The sequence below is a fragment of the Anomaloglossus baeobatrachus genome, chromosome 2 (assembly GCF_048569485.1).
Source record: "Anomaloglossus baeobatrachus isolate aAnoBae1 chromosome 2, aAnoBae1.hap1, whole genome shotgun sequence".
Classification (NCBI taxonomy): Eukaryota; Metazoa; Chordata; class Amphibia; order Anura; family Aromobatidae; genus Anomaloglossus; species Anomaloglossus baeobatrachus.
The window spans coordinates 96,002,502-96,019,725 of NC_134354.1; the positions used below are offsets into that span (position 1 = coordinate 96,002,502).

The 17,224-nt window shown below is 51.3% G+C and overlaps 1 protein-coding gene across 1 annotated transcript in view; it reads right to left on the reverse strand.

Moving 5' to 3' along the window:
* LOC142291008 (transient receptor potential cation channel subfamily V member 1-like) overlaps nt 1–17,224 on the reverse strand; it is a 218,308-nt gene that overhangs the window by 25,196 nt on the left and 175,888 nt on the right. Inside the window, exons 12-13 of the mRNA XM_075335190.1 lie at nt 4,513–4,579; nt 1,051–1,352 (exon numbers count right to left, since the gene is read on the reverse strand). Coding sequence (XP_075191305.1) covers nt 1,051–1,352; nt 4,513–4,579 — 369 coding nt within the window. The remainder of the gene's footprint in view (nt 1–1,050; nt 1,353–4,512; nt 4,580–17,224) is intronic.

Genomic DNA, 17,224 nt, shown 5'->3' on the forward strand with positions numbered 1-17,224 from the left:
ATATTTACCTTGGTTACCAGCGTCCGCAGCTGTCACAAGCCGGCTGCCTGCTCCCTGCACACATTGCCAAGGTACACATCGGGTAACTAAGCAAAGCGCTTTGCTTAGTAACCCGATGTGTACCCTGGCTACAAGTGCAGGGAGCCAGCGCTAAGCGGTGTGCATAACCAGTGTAAATATTGGGTAACCAAGCAAAGCATTTTGCTTAGTTACCCGATATTTACCTTGGTTACCAAGCGCAGCATCGTTTCCACGAGTCGCTGCTGGCTGGTGGCTGGTCACTGGTCGCTGGTGAGATCTGCCTGATTGACAGCTCACCAGCGACCATGTAGCGACGCAGCAGTGATCCTGACCAGGTCATATCATGGTCGGAATCGCTGGTACGTTGTTTAGTGAGACAGTACCCCCTAAGACATGAGTATTCTGGTTACAAATAAGCTGAGCAGACGAACTCAATGTCAGGCAGCAGCTGCAAAAGCAAACAAGATTTTAGGCTGTATAAAAAGAGAGATGTGATTCCAACATATTGTTACCCCTCTATAAATCACTTGTAAGGCCACATCTGGAATATGGGATCCAGTTTTGGGCTCCACATTTTAAAAATGACATTCAGAAGTTAGAGTCAGTTCAAATGCTGGTAACTAGACTACTACAAGGAATGGAAGGCCTCCCATATGATGAGAGGTTGGAAAAGTTAGATATGTTTAGCTTAGAAAAAAGACGTCTCAGAGGAAATCCCATTTATATGTATAAATACATGTGTGGTCAATATAAAGGACTGGCACATGACTTATTCCTTCCAAAGACAATACTAAGGACCAGGGGGCACTCACTGCGAGTGGAAGAAAAGCGATTCTGAAAGCTAAATAGGAAAGGGTTTTTTACAGTTAGAGCAGTCAGACTGTGGAATGCCGCTTTTACAAAAGGGCTGGATGATTTCCTTAGTACACAACATTATTGGTTATAAATCAATATAATTCATCAATTAGGAAGGTTGAACTAGATGGATTTAGGTCTTTTTTCAACCTAGTAACTGTGTATGTAACCCACCTGGAGTTTCCAAATGTTTTTACTCTTATTCGACACTTTGTTGACAGTTTCACTCATTAAGGCAATCAGCATGTTCAGGAGGAGAACGTAAGTGAGGACCACATACAGGATGAGCAGGAACATGAAGAAGTGCTTGAACTTCAGATTTTCGTCAAACTGCAGATCCCCCATACCAATGGTGAACTTGAACAATTCCAAGCAAGAGAGGTAAAGACTAGAGTATGAGTTTGCTTCTTCCTTTTCCCCAGAGTCAGTGCTGTTTGCAGCCTCTTGTGGTGCTGTTCTATTAAGTGATACCAAAGCTGTGATGGGAAAGAGTGTTTTAATTGTTTTGTTTTACATTAACAGGATAATTATGCACAGCAGTCTAAAGACAGGTCCCCGATAATCCTGTGAGCCACGCCCCCTTGTGAAAACCATATAAGGTAACACTAAATAAAAAGGCCCAAATCTCTGGGACTGTATGATGGATTAAAAAATTGAGTTTTCATCGGAGCAGTGGGAATAAAATAACAGCAAAAATTGACCACTTTTGATCTGGTGAAAGCTGCTCTTTAACCCCTTTTTGACATAAATTGTAATAAAATCCTGAATGGATGTGAATTCTGGAACACATTGACTCACTTCTCCTCCAGAGATGTGATTGCGGGATGCAAATTGGATGACATGGCGCCCAGCAGCCTGCTAAAGGCCCAAGTTGCCACCATCTTTGTGCTCTAGCTGGGCTTCATCGGAGAATGTGATTTTTTTTTTCCCTATGTACTGCAATATTGTGGAATTGCGGTATATAGATCAAGTGATCAATTGATCACAGGTTCAATTCCTCTATGTGGACCAAAAAAGTAAAGTGAAAATTAAAAAAAATAAAAAGAAGAAAAAAAAAGCTTTATAAAATAAAAATAGATTCAACTCAAACCTCTTGCCTCCCTTAAGAAAATAAAGACATTAAAAAGATGAAATAAAATAGACATATTTGGTATTGCCACTTCTGTAAATATCCAAGCTATCAAAGTGTAAAGGATTTAACTCCTTCATGAGCAATGATATACTAGTACGTCATTGGTCGTGTCCCTCCAGTTATAGCGGGCTCCCACGGTAATCCCCACACATGTCTGCTTATCTGATCAGCAGACATGTGCGGCTAACAGGCACAAGTGGATCGGAAATCCACCTTCGCCTTTTTAACTCTTTACATCGCGTTGTCAAACTCTGACAGTGTGATTTAAAGGCCCGCCACATGGCTTGCGCTGTTCTTCGCCACCATTGGAGGCCCCGTGATGTGATCGCAGGGTACTGATGTGTTACCATGACAGCGCAGAGCCAAATAGTGACCCCTGATGCTCCTGTGAGAGTCAGCAGAGTGCCGTCAATCACAGGAATACAGCCTTTCTCCTGATCAGAGTGATGCTGAAGCATAGCCGTAATCAGCAGAAGCAATCAGGCTCTGCAGTCATAAAGTCCCAAATCACAGGAATACAGCATTTCTCCTGATCAGAGCGATGCTGAAGCATCGCCGTAATCAGCAGAAGCAATCAGACTCTGCAGTCATAAAGTCCCCTAGAGGGACTAGTAAAATAAGTAAAAAATGGGAAAAAAAAGTTTTAAAAAAATAAAAAAAAACCTAAAAGTTGAAATCGGCCCCTTTTTGCCCCATTGAAAATAAAACAATTAAAAAAAAAATTCACATATTTGGTATCGCCGTGTTCAGAAATGCCCGATCTATCAAACTATAAAATCAATTAATCTGATCAGGACACGACATAGCGAGAAGAAAATTTCAAACAACAAAATTACGTTGTTTTTTCATCACCGCAACATTGCAATAAAATGCAGCAACTGGGGGTCAAAATATTGCATTTACTACACAAAAATAGTATAATTCAATATGGCAGCTCAAGACACAACAAATAAGCCATCACTGAGCCCCAGATCCTGAAAAATGAGCATGCTAAAGGTCTTGCAAAATGGCGACAAAAGAGCTATTCTTTTTTTGGACAAACTTCTGAATTTTTTTTCACCACTTAGATAAAAGTAAAAGTATACATATTTCCTAGGGGACTTTATGACTGCACACTGTAATCACTTCTTCTGATCAGAGTGATGCTTTAGCATTGCTCTGATCAGGAGAAATGCTGATATCCTGTGAGTGCCAGCGCTTTGCTGGCTGTCACAAGAAGTGACTCATGACAGTATCATCTGACCCCGCACTGTCATGGTGACACATTGGAGCCCCATGATGGCGGTTGGGAACAGCCGCCCTTTAAATTACACTGTCAAAGTTTGACAGCGCAATCTAAGGGGTTAAAAGGTGCTCCACCCATGCCTGTTAGCTGCATATGTCTGCAGATCAGGGACACGTCCAATGATAGTATGTCATTAGTTGTGAAGGGGTTAGGCTACTTTCACACATCCGGCTTGAGCTCTGCGGCTCAATCCGGCTGTGCAAGCTATGCAACGGATGCGGTGAAAACACCGCATCCTTTGCATACGTTTTTCCCATGCGGCCCGTCCGGTTTTTGCCGCTTGCGGCATGCTACAGAGCATGCGCAGTGGCAAAAACCGCATGCGGCGGCCAGATGCAGTTTTTGCCGCATCGCGCCGCATCCGGCCGCCATAGGCATGCATTGAAAACTGCGCCGCATCGGTCGGATGCGGCGCGATGCGGTTTTTTTTGCCGCACGAAAAAACGTGCCAGGCAACGTTCCATCCGGCCGCAGCATCGGCTAAATCTGCCGCATGCGGCAAAAACCGGATGGAACGCAAGGCCATGTGGCACAATGCGGCACTAATTAAAGTCTATGCAGGAAAAACGCAACTGGCAGCAAAAAAAACCGGTTGCGGTTTTCCTGCAAAGTGCCGGATTGTGCCGCATTGCAAAAGCCGGATGTGTGAAAGCAGCCTACAAGGGGAATCTGTCACCAGGTTTCTGCCACCTAATCTGAGAGCAGTATAATGTAGGGGCAGAGATCCTGATTGCAGCGATGTCACTTATTGGGCTGCTTAGTGTAGTTTTGATAAAATCACTGATTAATCAACAGTAGATTATCATTAGAGGACTACTTGGCGTGCTGCAGGTAGTCCAGCATATTCATGAGCTCTGTATAACTGCTAGATCTGCAGCAGAGAAAACATTGATTGTATCAAAATGACAGCAAACAGCTCAGCAAGTGACACATTGCTGGAATCAGGGTCTCTGTCTCCACATTATGCTACTCTCAGATGGGGGAGCAAAAACCTGGTGACAGATTCCTTTTAAAGGGTTAAAGAAACCTGCTTAAAAACTGAAAAATAGGGTGACACCTGTTGGTAGAATTATTGAAACATGCAAAAAATAAAGGCTTTTACAGTTCTGTTAGAGCTTCAATTATTGTATTTGAGTTTTACATACAGTACTGTACATTAAAGAACATTTCATCTGTATAGAGAAACTGTGTACATCCCGCCACCCACTAATTTTATTACCTCCTGCAAAACCAAGTAGGAAGACTATGTAGACGAGCAGGAAGCGCAGCATGTCACGCAGAATCATCTGAAAGAAAAATGTGACTGATTGAAACTGGTTGTGCAATACTTTTCCTAGCATTTGTGACATACATGGCAACGTTAACCAAAAATTAGCATGTGACAAAAAGTCTTTGCCAGAGATAGGGATAAATAACAACATGTGTTACATGCTGATTTTGATGCATTTTGATGCAGTATTGTCCAATTCATTGCGGATTGGGAAACCACCTACCTCCACCCTGGAGTAATGTTTCTCTAGAAGGCAACAAACAGTCTTAGGGCAGAACATGTTGAATAAATACATTAACTCACATTTATGATTCAGTTTGCACTATTTCTTGTCATAAACTGAGCCTCAAAAAGTCTAATTTTCAGCAAAAGTTAATATTTTTGAACTGTGCTTGCTAAAAGTTGATAATGTGCATGTGAAAGTGTGGCGCCCCTGAGGCTTCAGTCGCCACATAGGTACTGCATCTCAGCCAGAGATGTGGTGCCCCATCCCTGGGTAAGGAAGAGGTCATCCACTGGTAGGCACAAACACACAACACTCTCATTAGCAACACTCTACTGGACTGTGGTCAGGGCAAGTTGCACCTTTGATGCTCCATAGCAACGCACAGTCCAGGCCAGGCTGGGGGGTGGAGCCTAGTTAGTGGGAGCCGCCTATAGAAAGGGAGACAGTTGGAAGGAGCAGTGGAGGAGTAAAGACCTGTGGTCTGGAGCTGGTGCAGCCCGACCCAGGCACAAGAGAGAAGGGGTCCTAGAGCCCACAGGAAGTGTGCCATACAGCTGTGGTCTCGTTCCACATACGACATATTGGAGTGGAGAGACTTGGCTGCAGACGGGGATCCGGTCCCTAGACTGGAGGAGAAGAACCAACATGCTTATCTAGTAAAACCGGAGGCTAAGGATACAGCTAGTATCGAAGCCAACTCCGCACACAAATCCGATGGAAGGTGACCACATAGGGCCAAGGGACAGAGCTTCAGGCCGCCCTACAGGGCCCGTGGACACCGGCTCGGGGCACTGTGTTTGTAGGCACGGGACAGGCAGGCGAGAAGCCAGTGCAGGAAGACGTCCAGGGAAGGAACATAAAGAAAGGTGCATCAGTCCTGATCTCCGAATTACCCGGGATCGACTGGAGCCCATCACAGTGGAACCCAGCACTCCCAATGCGGTCACTGATTAGTCGTGTTACCTTGGAACCTTCTACAGTGAGTAAAAACCTTGAGACTGAATCCCTGTGTCTCTCCGTTATTTGCCTGTGTGGCACCCCTGAGGCTCAGTCACCACGTGGCATTGTATCTGACTTGAGATGCAATGCTCATCCCGGGTAAGAAGAGGTTAACCACTGGTTTTCACTTACACAATACACTTGGGTGGCTTCCTGCCAGACTAGACTGCAGGTGGGCACCATAGCAATGGGTTTTTCCCTAGCACTGGTGAGTCATCAGAAAGGTGGGGGCTGCCTGGGAAGTGAGCGAACACACTTAGTTTCACTTTAGAACACCTTGACCTCTGAACAGTTTGGACGCAGGAGAGAGAGCAGCTTGAGGAGAGAAGAGCAAGGCCTCTGGGAGGATGCTGAACGGCTACCCCCAGAGGGGCCGACCGAGTACCGGGCAGACTGAGAGAGAAGCAGGAGACCACTGGGTGGAGCTGTGAGAAAGAGGAGTTCCATACGGTAGCCGGAGGGTGAGCCCCAACAGCCCCTTAGGGACCGGCGCAGTCGGGGTGCAGAGCCCTATGCTAGAACATACTCCACGTTGGACTACTAGAATCTGGGAAGGGAGATTTCACATCCCATCGCCCACCACAGAGATCCCAGGGTACAGCAGCATAAATAGATAGGAGCCACGGCCACGGTTGGGTCCATAACAAGTTTCATACTGCCTGCATACGGAATGGCAACTAAAGCCAAGGACATTGGGGTCCCCAAGTAGCTTCACGCAAGCGCAAAGGAGGAAGGTCTCACATGCCTCACAACAGCGGTGGTGACCTCTGATTCGGCATCGGCTGGGGCTCATCACGGCGATGACCGGTACTCTGTGGGCGTGTACCGCCCCGTGTCAGCAGCCGAGCTGCTCGGATCTGGATCCGTGGTGGCTCGAGGGGGAGTCCGGACCTGGGGGTCTCGCAGCCACTCGAATGAAGGGGGGTATTTACAGGGGGTATGGTATATTGAAAGTTCGAGTACGGGGTTGGTGGTGGCGGTGTGCTTGCCGGGAGTGGGGTGCTCCGGATCCCACAGCCGCATTGGCCGGATTAGGATAATCAATAGGGACTGGGTAACCGCTTACCCTCTCTTCACATGGGATCTCTATCTCACGGGCTCGCACTGCCATCGCCAGGCTCCTCATATCTTTCCTCCAGTGATCCAAGATGAACAGGAACTGCGTTTACATCTTCCTGCACAGCTGCTCTGTCTCCTCCTCGATCCAGGTCGCGGTCCCGGGAATAGCACATTCCGGTGACCAGCTCCGCTCCGCCATCTTGCCTCTGCGCTGTCCAGGAACATTATGGCAGAGTCCTGGAGTCCCTGCTTCTCTTCCGCTGTAGTTACATTCCGACACGCCCCCTCGGTTTTCACTCAGCACTTCTCTCGATGCTGTGGCCCTCTGGGAACTTCCGGTTCCGGCCTCACACGCAGGACAAAGGGTGGGGCTTCTGCTTTGTGTGCTTTCACGGGGAAGATGGCGTTTTTGGTGCGAAAAGATGGCTGAAGATGGCGGAATTGGCGGGAACGGGATCTTGACTCGCGGTTTTCGGTCTTCAAGGCGCTCGTCACCCAGGTAAGTGGGTCCTGCTCGTATTCTGTTCGGGACGCCAGGTTTTTCAAGGTGTACTGCCCCTGTGTCAGCAGCCGAGCTGCTCGGATCTGGATCCGCGGTGGCTTGAGGGGGAGTCCGGACCCGGGGGTCTCGCGGCCACTCGAATGAAGGGGGATATTTACAGTGAGTATGGTATATTGAAAGGTCGTGAAACCACTCGTGGTGTGTGGTAAGGTGGAGTACCACCGCTGCTGCTGGGAGTACCCGGTGGCGATGGAGTGAGCAGCCAGGTGTTTAACCCCTCCACGGGTAGGGGGAATGCCCCGGGACTCGGTGGTGGTGACAGGGAGGTGCCATTGGGGAGGTAAGGGTCACTTGAGTACTCACTCAGTCCAATAACGCTGACACCGACAACTGTAGTAAACCAAAGTTCTGGACACCGCTGCCGCTGAGGGGGAGCACGCTTGGGTCCTGTTTCTGTTGGTGTTGCCTGTTGATCTGTGACCTTTTCCCGTGGCACCTTTGTTTCTTTCTGGTTGGTCCCTGTAGCCTAAAACTAGTCGGGTCCCAATCCCCAGTATGGCTAACTGAGGGAGTTTGCTCTCAGGGTTCATGCTTGGGATTTCTTGGACCGTATTTGTGGAAAGTCCTATCCCTCTCATTGCGCTAGTACCCCGATTTTGGAGCGGGTGGAGAGCGCATCTTGAAGGCTCTGTTCTCGTCGGGTGAATGGTCAGGTTGCCTAAAGCTACTCCCTGACCTAGGGTCCACGTACCCCGTCGTGTCCTGGTCCCAGACCGGTGATGGTACAAGGCCACCGGATGTCCTCCACGACAATGCCGTGGCCCTTGTCACGATCCCCTGCGACCAGGGGTCCAGCTCCTACCAGGCCCAGACTAACGTCTTCTACCTAGTAGTTTCAAGGAGCCCAGCTCCTGACCTCCTCTCATTTTCACTGACTCTCACTGACTGTCTGACTCCTGACACTCCTGACCTCCCCTTAACTAACCAACCACGTGGGCGACCCTATTCCACTCAGGCCGTCCACTGGTGTGTCTGGTGGGTGTGGTGCAGAGTGTTCCTAGGATTTTGATTAGCTGGTTTTAGCAACACCAATGGTTAGGGACCCGTAACCAAGGATGAGGTGGATATTGCACAGAAGGGCAGTTTGCACAATACCCTGTGACGACCTGATAGGCCAGGGCGTCACAGGCGCAGCACACGAACTGTGATTAACACACCTGGAACCGCAGCCCTTGTGTGAGACTCTGATTTTCCGGTGCCGCCGCCCTGCACTTCGGCGCTAACGGTCCTTCCCCTGTGGCCACTGTCCTCCCCGGGGCTCACTCCACCTGTGGGGAGCTGGACTATCTGAGCTGCGGTAACATCAGCCTTGGAGGAGAGTGACATCTCGCAGCGGTGGCTAATCGCTGGCTGCGTACCTGTTAGGGCCAGGTGGACGGGCAGACGCAGGAGGTGGATCCACTGGGCCGAACTCCTTGATGATGGTAAGGGTCCGGTAGCTGGAGCACTACAGGTAGCAGGGCAGTCCGTGCACAAGAGTATAATAGAGAAGTCCCTGGGACCACGGAGTCACTGATGGTAGTCCGGGTGACGGAGCTCAGGTTCGGAAGCCGAGATGATGTCAGGCGGAGTCCGGAACCGTTGGAGCGAGATGACGGGTCACCACAGGGGTCAGAGATGGTACGGACTGTCAGGATGGCAGATAAGCAGCGTTCGGGGTGCGGGATTCGGCAGGACCGGATGGCGAGGCAGGATCGGCTCTAGAAGAGAGATACGTAAGTATGGCAAAGAGACACGAGGAGACCTGACTCCTAGCTTGGGAAACACGAAGATCAGGCCCCGCCCACTTGGACATTCAACCCCTTTATACCCTGAACCTGTGTGCTTCATTTCCTGTCAATGGATGCTGGCCCTTTAAGAAAGGGTCAATGACCGCGCGCGCGCCCTAATGCGCATGCGCGCGGCCCGGGTGCCAGAAGCCAGAGCAGGAAGCTGGAAGGAGGAAGCAGCAGAGCCGGGCTGGGGCTGAGACGCCGACGGGCGCCGGGAGCGGGGACCAGGACGCCTAGGAAGCGCCGGCAATGGATGCTGGAGAGTGGGGAGCGGCGGAGACCGGACTGCAGAACCGGGGAGCGAGCCAGGGGAACCGGGGAGCGTGACAGGTGAGCCGGGGAGCAGGACAGGGGACCCGGGGAGCGTGACAGTACCCCCCCCCCACGCCCCCCTCCCCGCAACCGGGACAGGAAGGCACGGATCAGCGGAGTACCCACATTCTCCCGGGGCTCCCAGGACCTATCCTCAGGACCATACCCTGCCCAGTCCACCAGGAAGAACTGTCGGCCCCGTACAGTTTTCATGGCCACGATATCCCTTACCGCATAGATGTCGTCATCGGCAATAGGAGGAGGAGCCAAACTGGCAGCAGCGGAGAAGGGACCAAGGACAACCGGCTTGAGCAGGGAGACGTGGAAGGAGTTGGGTATCCTCATCGTGGCCGGAAGCTGTAGCCTGTAGGAGACCTCATTGATCTTGCTGAGGACTGTAAACGGCCCGATGTAGCGAGGACCCAGCTTGTAGGATGGTATCTTCAATCGGACGTACTTGGAAGCAAGCCAGACTAGATCTCCAGGAGAGAAACACGGAGGGTCCAGACGTCTCTTGTCTGCATGTCTCTTCATCCGCAGGGAAGCACGCCCAAGGGACGCCTTGACAGAGTCCCAAATGGTTGCAAAGTCACGGGCTACAGCATCAGCAGCAGGGACATCCGAAGAAGGAGATACAGGCAATGGGACGGAGGGCTGAAGTCCGTAAACGACATGGAAGGGAGAGCTGGAGGAGGACTCACTGACGTGGTGGTTATGGGAGAATTCAGCCCAAGGAAGAAGCGTGGACCAGTCGTCATGATGAGCGTTGACGTAGTGTCGTAAGAAGGAGGTCAAGATTTGATTGACCCTTTCCACTTGGCCATTAGACTGAGGATGGTAGGCAGAAGAAAAGTCCAGAGTCACTCCCAGATGTTTGCAGAGGGCTCTCCAGAAGCGGGAGGTGAACTGAGTTCCTCTGTCGGACACGATGTGTGATGGAAAGCCATGCAAGCGGAAGATGTGATGTATATAGGCGTCCGCGAGTTCCTGAGCAGAGGGCAGTCCAGCCATAGGGACGAAATGAGCCATTTTAGAGAACCGGTCCACCACGACCCATATGACTGTGTGTCCGGAGGACAATGGCAAGTCCGTATCAAAGTCCATTGCAATGTGTTGCCACGGAACTGAGGGTATAGGCAGAGGCAGAAGACGACCATATGGCAGATGTTTGGGCGTCTTGTTCCTGGCACAAGAGGAGCAGGCAGAGACAAAAGCAGCGACGTCCGTGCGAAGGGATGGCCACCAGTAATGACGTATAATCGCACTCCATGTTCTCTTTTGACCAGCATGACCGGCTGTTTTCGAGGCATGGCCCCAGTGTAACACTTTTTGCCTGTCTGTCTCAGAGACATAGGTTTTCCCGGGCGGTATCTGGGCCAGGGTGACAGGAGCCACTGGAATGATTTTACTAGGACAGATGATGGGCTGGGATGTCTCCTCCTCCTGCTCCATGGGCATGAAAGACCTGGACAAGGCATCAGCGCGTACATTCTTGTCCGCGGGTCGGAAATGGAGCTGGAAATCGAACCTGGCAAAGAACAAGGACCACCTGGCTTGCCGTGGGTTCAGTCGCTGAGCGGACCGCAGGTATTCCAGGTTCTTGTGGTCCGTGTAAATGATTACGGGGTACACTGCTCCTTCCAGAAGGTAGCGCCATTCCTCCAGAGCCAGTTTTACTGCCAATAGCTCTCGGTCACCGATGGTGTAGTTGCGTTCAGGCGCTGAGAAGCTCTTGGAGAAGAAACCGCAAGTCACCATCTTCCCGGAGGAGGACTTCTGCATGAGCACTTCTCCGGCTCCCGAGGAGGAGGCATCCACCTCCAAGGTGAACTGGCGGTTTAACTCCGGACGGTGGAGCACAGGAGAGGAGGCAAATGCCCGCTTCAGGGAGCCAAACGCGGCGTCGGCCGCAGGTGACCAGTCCTTTGGATTAGCCTCCTTCTTGGTCAAGGCGGAGAGAGGAGCGGTCAGAGCAGAGAAGTGAGGAATGAACTGGCGGTAGTAGTTGGCGAATCCCAGAAAGCGTTGGATTGCCTTCAGTCCCGAAGGAGGAGGCCAGTTGAGAATGGAGGAGACCTTCTTTGGATCCATCTGCAGTCCGGTATCGGAAATGATGTAACCCAGGAAGGGGAGAGAAGACTGCTCAAAGACACACTTCTCATACTTAGCATACAGACGATTCTCTCTCAGTCTTTGTAGAACCAGCTGCACGTTCTCTCTGTGGGTCTGGAGATCCGGAGAGAAGACAAGGATATCATCCAGATACACCACCACACAGACGTAAAGAAGGTCCCGGAATACGTCGTTCACCAATTCTTGAAAGACTGCTGGTGCGTTACACAGGCCGAAGGGCATCACGCAGTATTCATAGTGCCCATCGCGGGTATTGAACGCGGTCTTCCATTCGTCCCCAGAGCGGATGCGGACCAGGTTGTAGGCACCTCGAAGGTCCAATTTGGTGAACACACGAGCTCCTCTAAGCCGGTCAAACAATTCGGGGATGAGCGGCAGAGGGTACTTGTTTTTTACGGTGATTTGGTTCAATCCCCGGTAGTCTATACATGGGCGTAGGTCGCCCTCTTTCTTCTTAACGAAGAAGAAGCCTGCTCCAGCAGGAGAGGAGGATCTCCGAATGAATCCCCTTGCCAGGCTCTCTGTGATGTAAGTAGACATGGCCCTTGTTTCGGCTGGAGACAATGGATATATCCGTCCTCGAGGTGGTGTTGTTCCCGGGAGCAGGTCGATGGCACAATCGTACGGACGATGTGGCGGAAGTAACTCAGATTCCTTTTTATCAAAGACGTCCGCGAAGGGCCAATAGGCCGAGGGCAGACCCGGTAGGTTCTCTGGAACCGGGGGTCGTCGGATGGGTTGTATGGTCTTCAGACAGTTCTCATGGCACGAAGAGCCCCATCGGGTGATCTCACCAGTGCCCCAGCTGACTGATGGCTCGTGTGTCTGTAACCAGGGAAGTCCCAGCAGGATTTGATGGGACATGTGTGGGAGGACGTAGAGAGCGATGTTCTCGGTGTGCAGGGCACCGATACGCAGTTCGACCGGCCTGGTGATCCAGGAGATGGTGTCAGAGAGGGGTCTCCCATCCACAGAGGCAATCACGAGGGGTTTGTCGAGTGGAGTAACAGGCAGCTGGTACTTGTCCACTGTGGCCTGCTGGATGAAATTGCCTGCTGCCCCAGAATCGAGGTACGCCTCGGCCGTGAACCGCGTCTCTCCCATGGTCACTTGTACAGTCCACATAACCGGGTCTGAGAGAGTCCCAGCACCTAGGGTGGCCTCTCCTACCAACCCTAGGCTTTGGAGTTCCCGGCCTCTCTGGACAGGAGCGTAGCAGGTGTGTGCCCTCTCCGCAGTAGAAGCAGAGGCCCTTGGCGAGCCGCTCTGCTCGACGTTGTTCAGACTGCCGCACACGGTCGATCTGCATGGGCTCGTGGACGGAGACACCAGATGCCGTTGACTGTAGTACGGCGGGTTTCTGCGGAGGAGAGGAATGCCGTACCGGACGTCTCTCACGGAACACCTCTTTGGATCGCTCCTGAAAGCGGATGTCCACTCGAGTCGCTAGGGTAATCAGGGCATCCAGGGTGGATGGTACGTCACGACCAGCCAGCTCATCTTTAATTCGACCCGAGAGTCCTTCCCAGAAGGCGGCAGTTAGGGCCTCGTTGTTCCAGCCAAGTTCCGAAGCCAAGGTGCGAAAACGGATTGCGTATTGATCCACCGTCAGAGTCCCCTGACGTAACCGGAGAAGAGATGAGGCAGACGCGGAGGCGCGTCCGGGCTCGTCAAAGGTGCCACGGAATGCCTGCAGGAACTCCTGGATGTTCGTGGTCACAGGATCCTCCCTTTCCCACAAGGGGTTCATCCACGCCAGGGCCTCACCCTCTAGGTGGGACATGATGAAGGCGACCTTGGCTTGGTCGGAGGCAAACAAATGCGGCAGCTGCGTGAAATGGAGGGAGCATTGGTTTATAAATCCCCTGCAGGTCTTGGGATCTCCGGCGTACCGGGGTGGTGAGGCCAAACGAAGTCTGGAGGCATCCGAAGAGGCTGCCACGGGTGCTGGAGCCGTGGATTGGCTAGTGGAAGCCTGAGATGCTGAAGACGTAACTGACGCTTGTAGCGTGTTCAGGCGGGCGTCCACAGAAGACATGAATTGCAGCATGCGGGTCTGGGCCTCACGCTGGCGTGCGAGTTCCTCCTGTAAGGCTGCTAGTGCTGCAGCGGGATCCATGGCCTGATCTTACTGGGCCTTACTTAGGGCCAGGTGGACGGGCAGACCCAGGAGGTGGATCCACTGGGCCGAACTCCTTGATGATGGTAAGGGTCCGGTAGCTGGAGCACTACAGGTAGCAGGGCAGTCCGTGCACAAGAGTATAATAGAGAAGTCCCTGGGACCACGGAGTCACTGATGGTAGTCCGGGTGACGGAGCTCAGGTTCGGAAGCCGAGATGATGTCAGGCGGAGTCCGGAACCGTTGGAGCGAGATGACGGGTCACCACAGGGGTCAGAGATGGTACGGACTGTCAGGATGGCAGATAAGCAGCGTTCGGGGTGCGGGATTCGGCAGGACCGGATGGCGAGGCAGGATCGGCTCTAGAAGAGAGATACGTAAGTATGGCAAAGAGACACGAGGAGACCTGACTCCTAGCTTGGGAAACACGAAGATCAGGCCCCGCCCACTTGGACATTCAACCCCTTTATACCCTGAACCTGTGTGCTTCATTTCCTGTCAATGGACGCTGGCCCTTTAAGAAAGGGTCAATGACCGCGCGCGCGCCCTAATGCGCATGCGCGCGGCCCGGGTGCCAGAAGCCAGAGCAGGAAGCTGGAAGGAGGAAGCAGCAGAGCCGGGCTGGGGCTGAGACGCCGACGGGCGCCGGGAGCGGGGACCAGGACGCCTAGGAAGCGCCGGCAATGGATGCTGGAGAGTGGGGAGCGGCGGAGACCGGACTGCAGAACCGGGGAGCGAGCCAGGGGAACCGGGGAGCGTGACAGGTGAGCCGGGGAGCAGGACAGGGGACCCGGGGAGCGTGACAGTACCACGGGTGGCACTGCAAAGCTAACCCCCATCCCCACTTGGACTCTCTTTAAGTCTAGCCGACGGGGCCATGGAGCCGGGTCAGGCCATTCACAGCAACACCACAAAACCACTGGCCTGGTGACGAGTAAGCCCTGCAGGTCCTGTGGGGTGCTATACCTGCGCCTCTGGCTCTGCACCCCCGCCATCACTGACTACTACTCCCATCAGCCCTGGGGCTCAGCTCTACCTGTGGAGAGCTATACCAACTCAGCTGCATCACCATCTGCCCCAGAGGTCCCATACCGCAGCGTCAGCTATCCCTGGCTGAGAACCACAGGTGGCATCATGAATAACTATCATCTCTTGTAAATAATCCCCTTTTATAATGTCACCGCCGGGGTCATGTAACCGGGCCTTGCCGTCGCAACATCCCTCCCCCAGACAAAAAACGGCCTGGTAACGAGTGCCCCACGGCCCCGATGCGGGAGTGTCACAAGAAATGGGTGTAGTCAACAAATTTAGGGCTCACACACATGACTGTATTTTCTGTCCAAGTGTGATCCGACCAAAACATCGGATCATATGCTATGGGGAAGAGAACATGTCTGATTTTTCCCTTGGGCTGAGACAGTCTGGCGACAAAAAAAAATCGCAGAATGCCTGAGAATGTATTCAATTCTTATGGTACTTAGCCAGGCAAATCAATGAATGGGAAAAAAAAAATCAGACTTCACTTGGATGACATCTGAGTGCAGGTCTGATTTTCACGGACTGACTGACTGAAGAAGACGGAGACATTTTTCTTTTCCATCTTCTCATCCAAGAAAACTGCATCACACTATGATCATACTCTGATCAAACTGGAGTTTGATCAGAGTGTGATTAACATTATTTGGCCCGATTCTCTCAGATTAGAAAAAATACGGTGCTAAGACCACAGCCTAAAGCGGGCTTTACACGCTGCGATATCGGTACCGATATCGCTAGCGTGGGTACCCGCCCCCATCTGTTGTGCGACACGGGCAAATCGCTGCCCGTGCCGCACAACATCACCCAGACCCGTCACACGTACTTACCTGCCCGGCGACGTCGCTGTGACCGGCGAACCGCCTCCTTTCTAAGGGGGCAGTTCGTTCAGCGTCACAGCAACGTCACAGCTGCGTCACTGAACCGCCGCCCAACAGAAGCGGAGGGGCGGAGATGAGCGGGACGTAACATCCCGCCCACCTCCTTCCTTCCGCATAGCGGCCGGGAGGCAGGTAAGGAGAGCTTCCTCGTTCCTGCGGTATCACACGGAGCGATGTGTGCTGCCGCAGGAACGAGGAGCAACTTCGTTACTACTGCAGTAACGATATTTGAGAATAGACCCCCACGTCACCGATGAGCGATTTTGCACATTTTTGCTACGATGCAAAATCGCTCATATGTATCACACGCAACGGCATCGCTAATGCGGCCGGATGTGCGTCACCAATTCCGTGACCCCAACGACTTCGCATTAGCGATGTCGTAGCGTGTAAAGCCCCCTTTAGAGCATTATTCTGAGGTTCTGACTTTGACAACAGCCACTTCTGGGTCACGCTGCGTTGCACTAAACTCAGCAACGCTGAAGAGCGTTGCTATCAGTAACGTTACCGCTCTTCAAAGTCAGTCATGTACAGTGCAGCATGACCCAGTGACTCTAAAGAGCAGTAACATTTCTGATGTCACCACTCTTCAGAGTTGTCGGGTCTCACGCAGTGCAGCGTGACACAGAAGTGCCTGTTGTCAAAGTCAGAGCGACACACCATAGATTTTGTTCTTCGGCTTCCTTGGATTACGTCGGACCTGCGAGGGAATTGTATTTATTAGTTTTTATTTTTAATAAAAAGGTGAATGAGGGAAAGTGTCTTGTGTTATTTCTTTGTGTTTTGTATATTTCTGTTTTCTTCAGACAATCATTTGTGGACTACGTTGCATTCCCCAGACTACAGCGGACCTGCATGAGTTTTTATTTAATTTTTTTTTTTTTTCTTAATAAAGTGATGAACAAGGAGAAGTTTTGGAGAGTGTTTATTTCAATAAAGTATTTTTGTATGTCTTTTTTTATTACTGGGTTAGTAATTACTTTATTATTAACACCTGGACTTGATGCCAGCTGTGACTTTGAACCCTGCACAGCTGACATCAACACTAAAAACCATTAACCCAACTGCCAAGGCACCAGGGTAATCGAGGAGAGCCAAGGCGAAACACCAGAATTGGAGCATCTTGTGATGCTTCACTTCTGGGGAGGCTGTGGGCTGGTATTTTTAGCTGGGTAGGGCCAAATAAACATGAACCTTTCCATCCTGATATCAGCCCCCAGCTGTCTGCTTTACCTTTTACTTTTGCTGGTTATGAAAAATGGGGGGGACTCCACGTAGTTTTTTTTCCACTGAAGTATTTATTTAGTTAATAGAAATATGCACACTCTATCTACAGTCATGGTGAAAGTGTTGGCAGCCTTGAAATTGATCCAGAAAATTAAGTATTTCTCTCAGCAAATTATTGCAATTACACATGTTTTGTTATACACATATTTATTTCTTTTGTATTTGAACAACACGAAAAAAACCCATAGACAAAAAAAGGCAAATTGTACTAAATCACAATTATCAAACTAGGGGTTGTAGTTAGTACAGTGGTGTGGAAAAGTGTTTGCCTCCTTC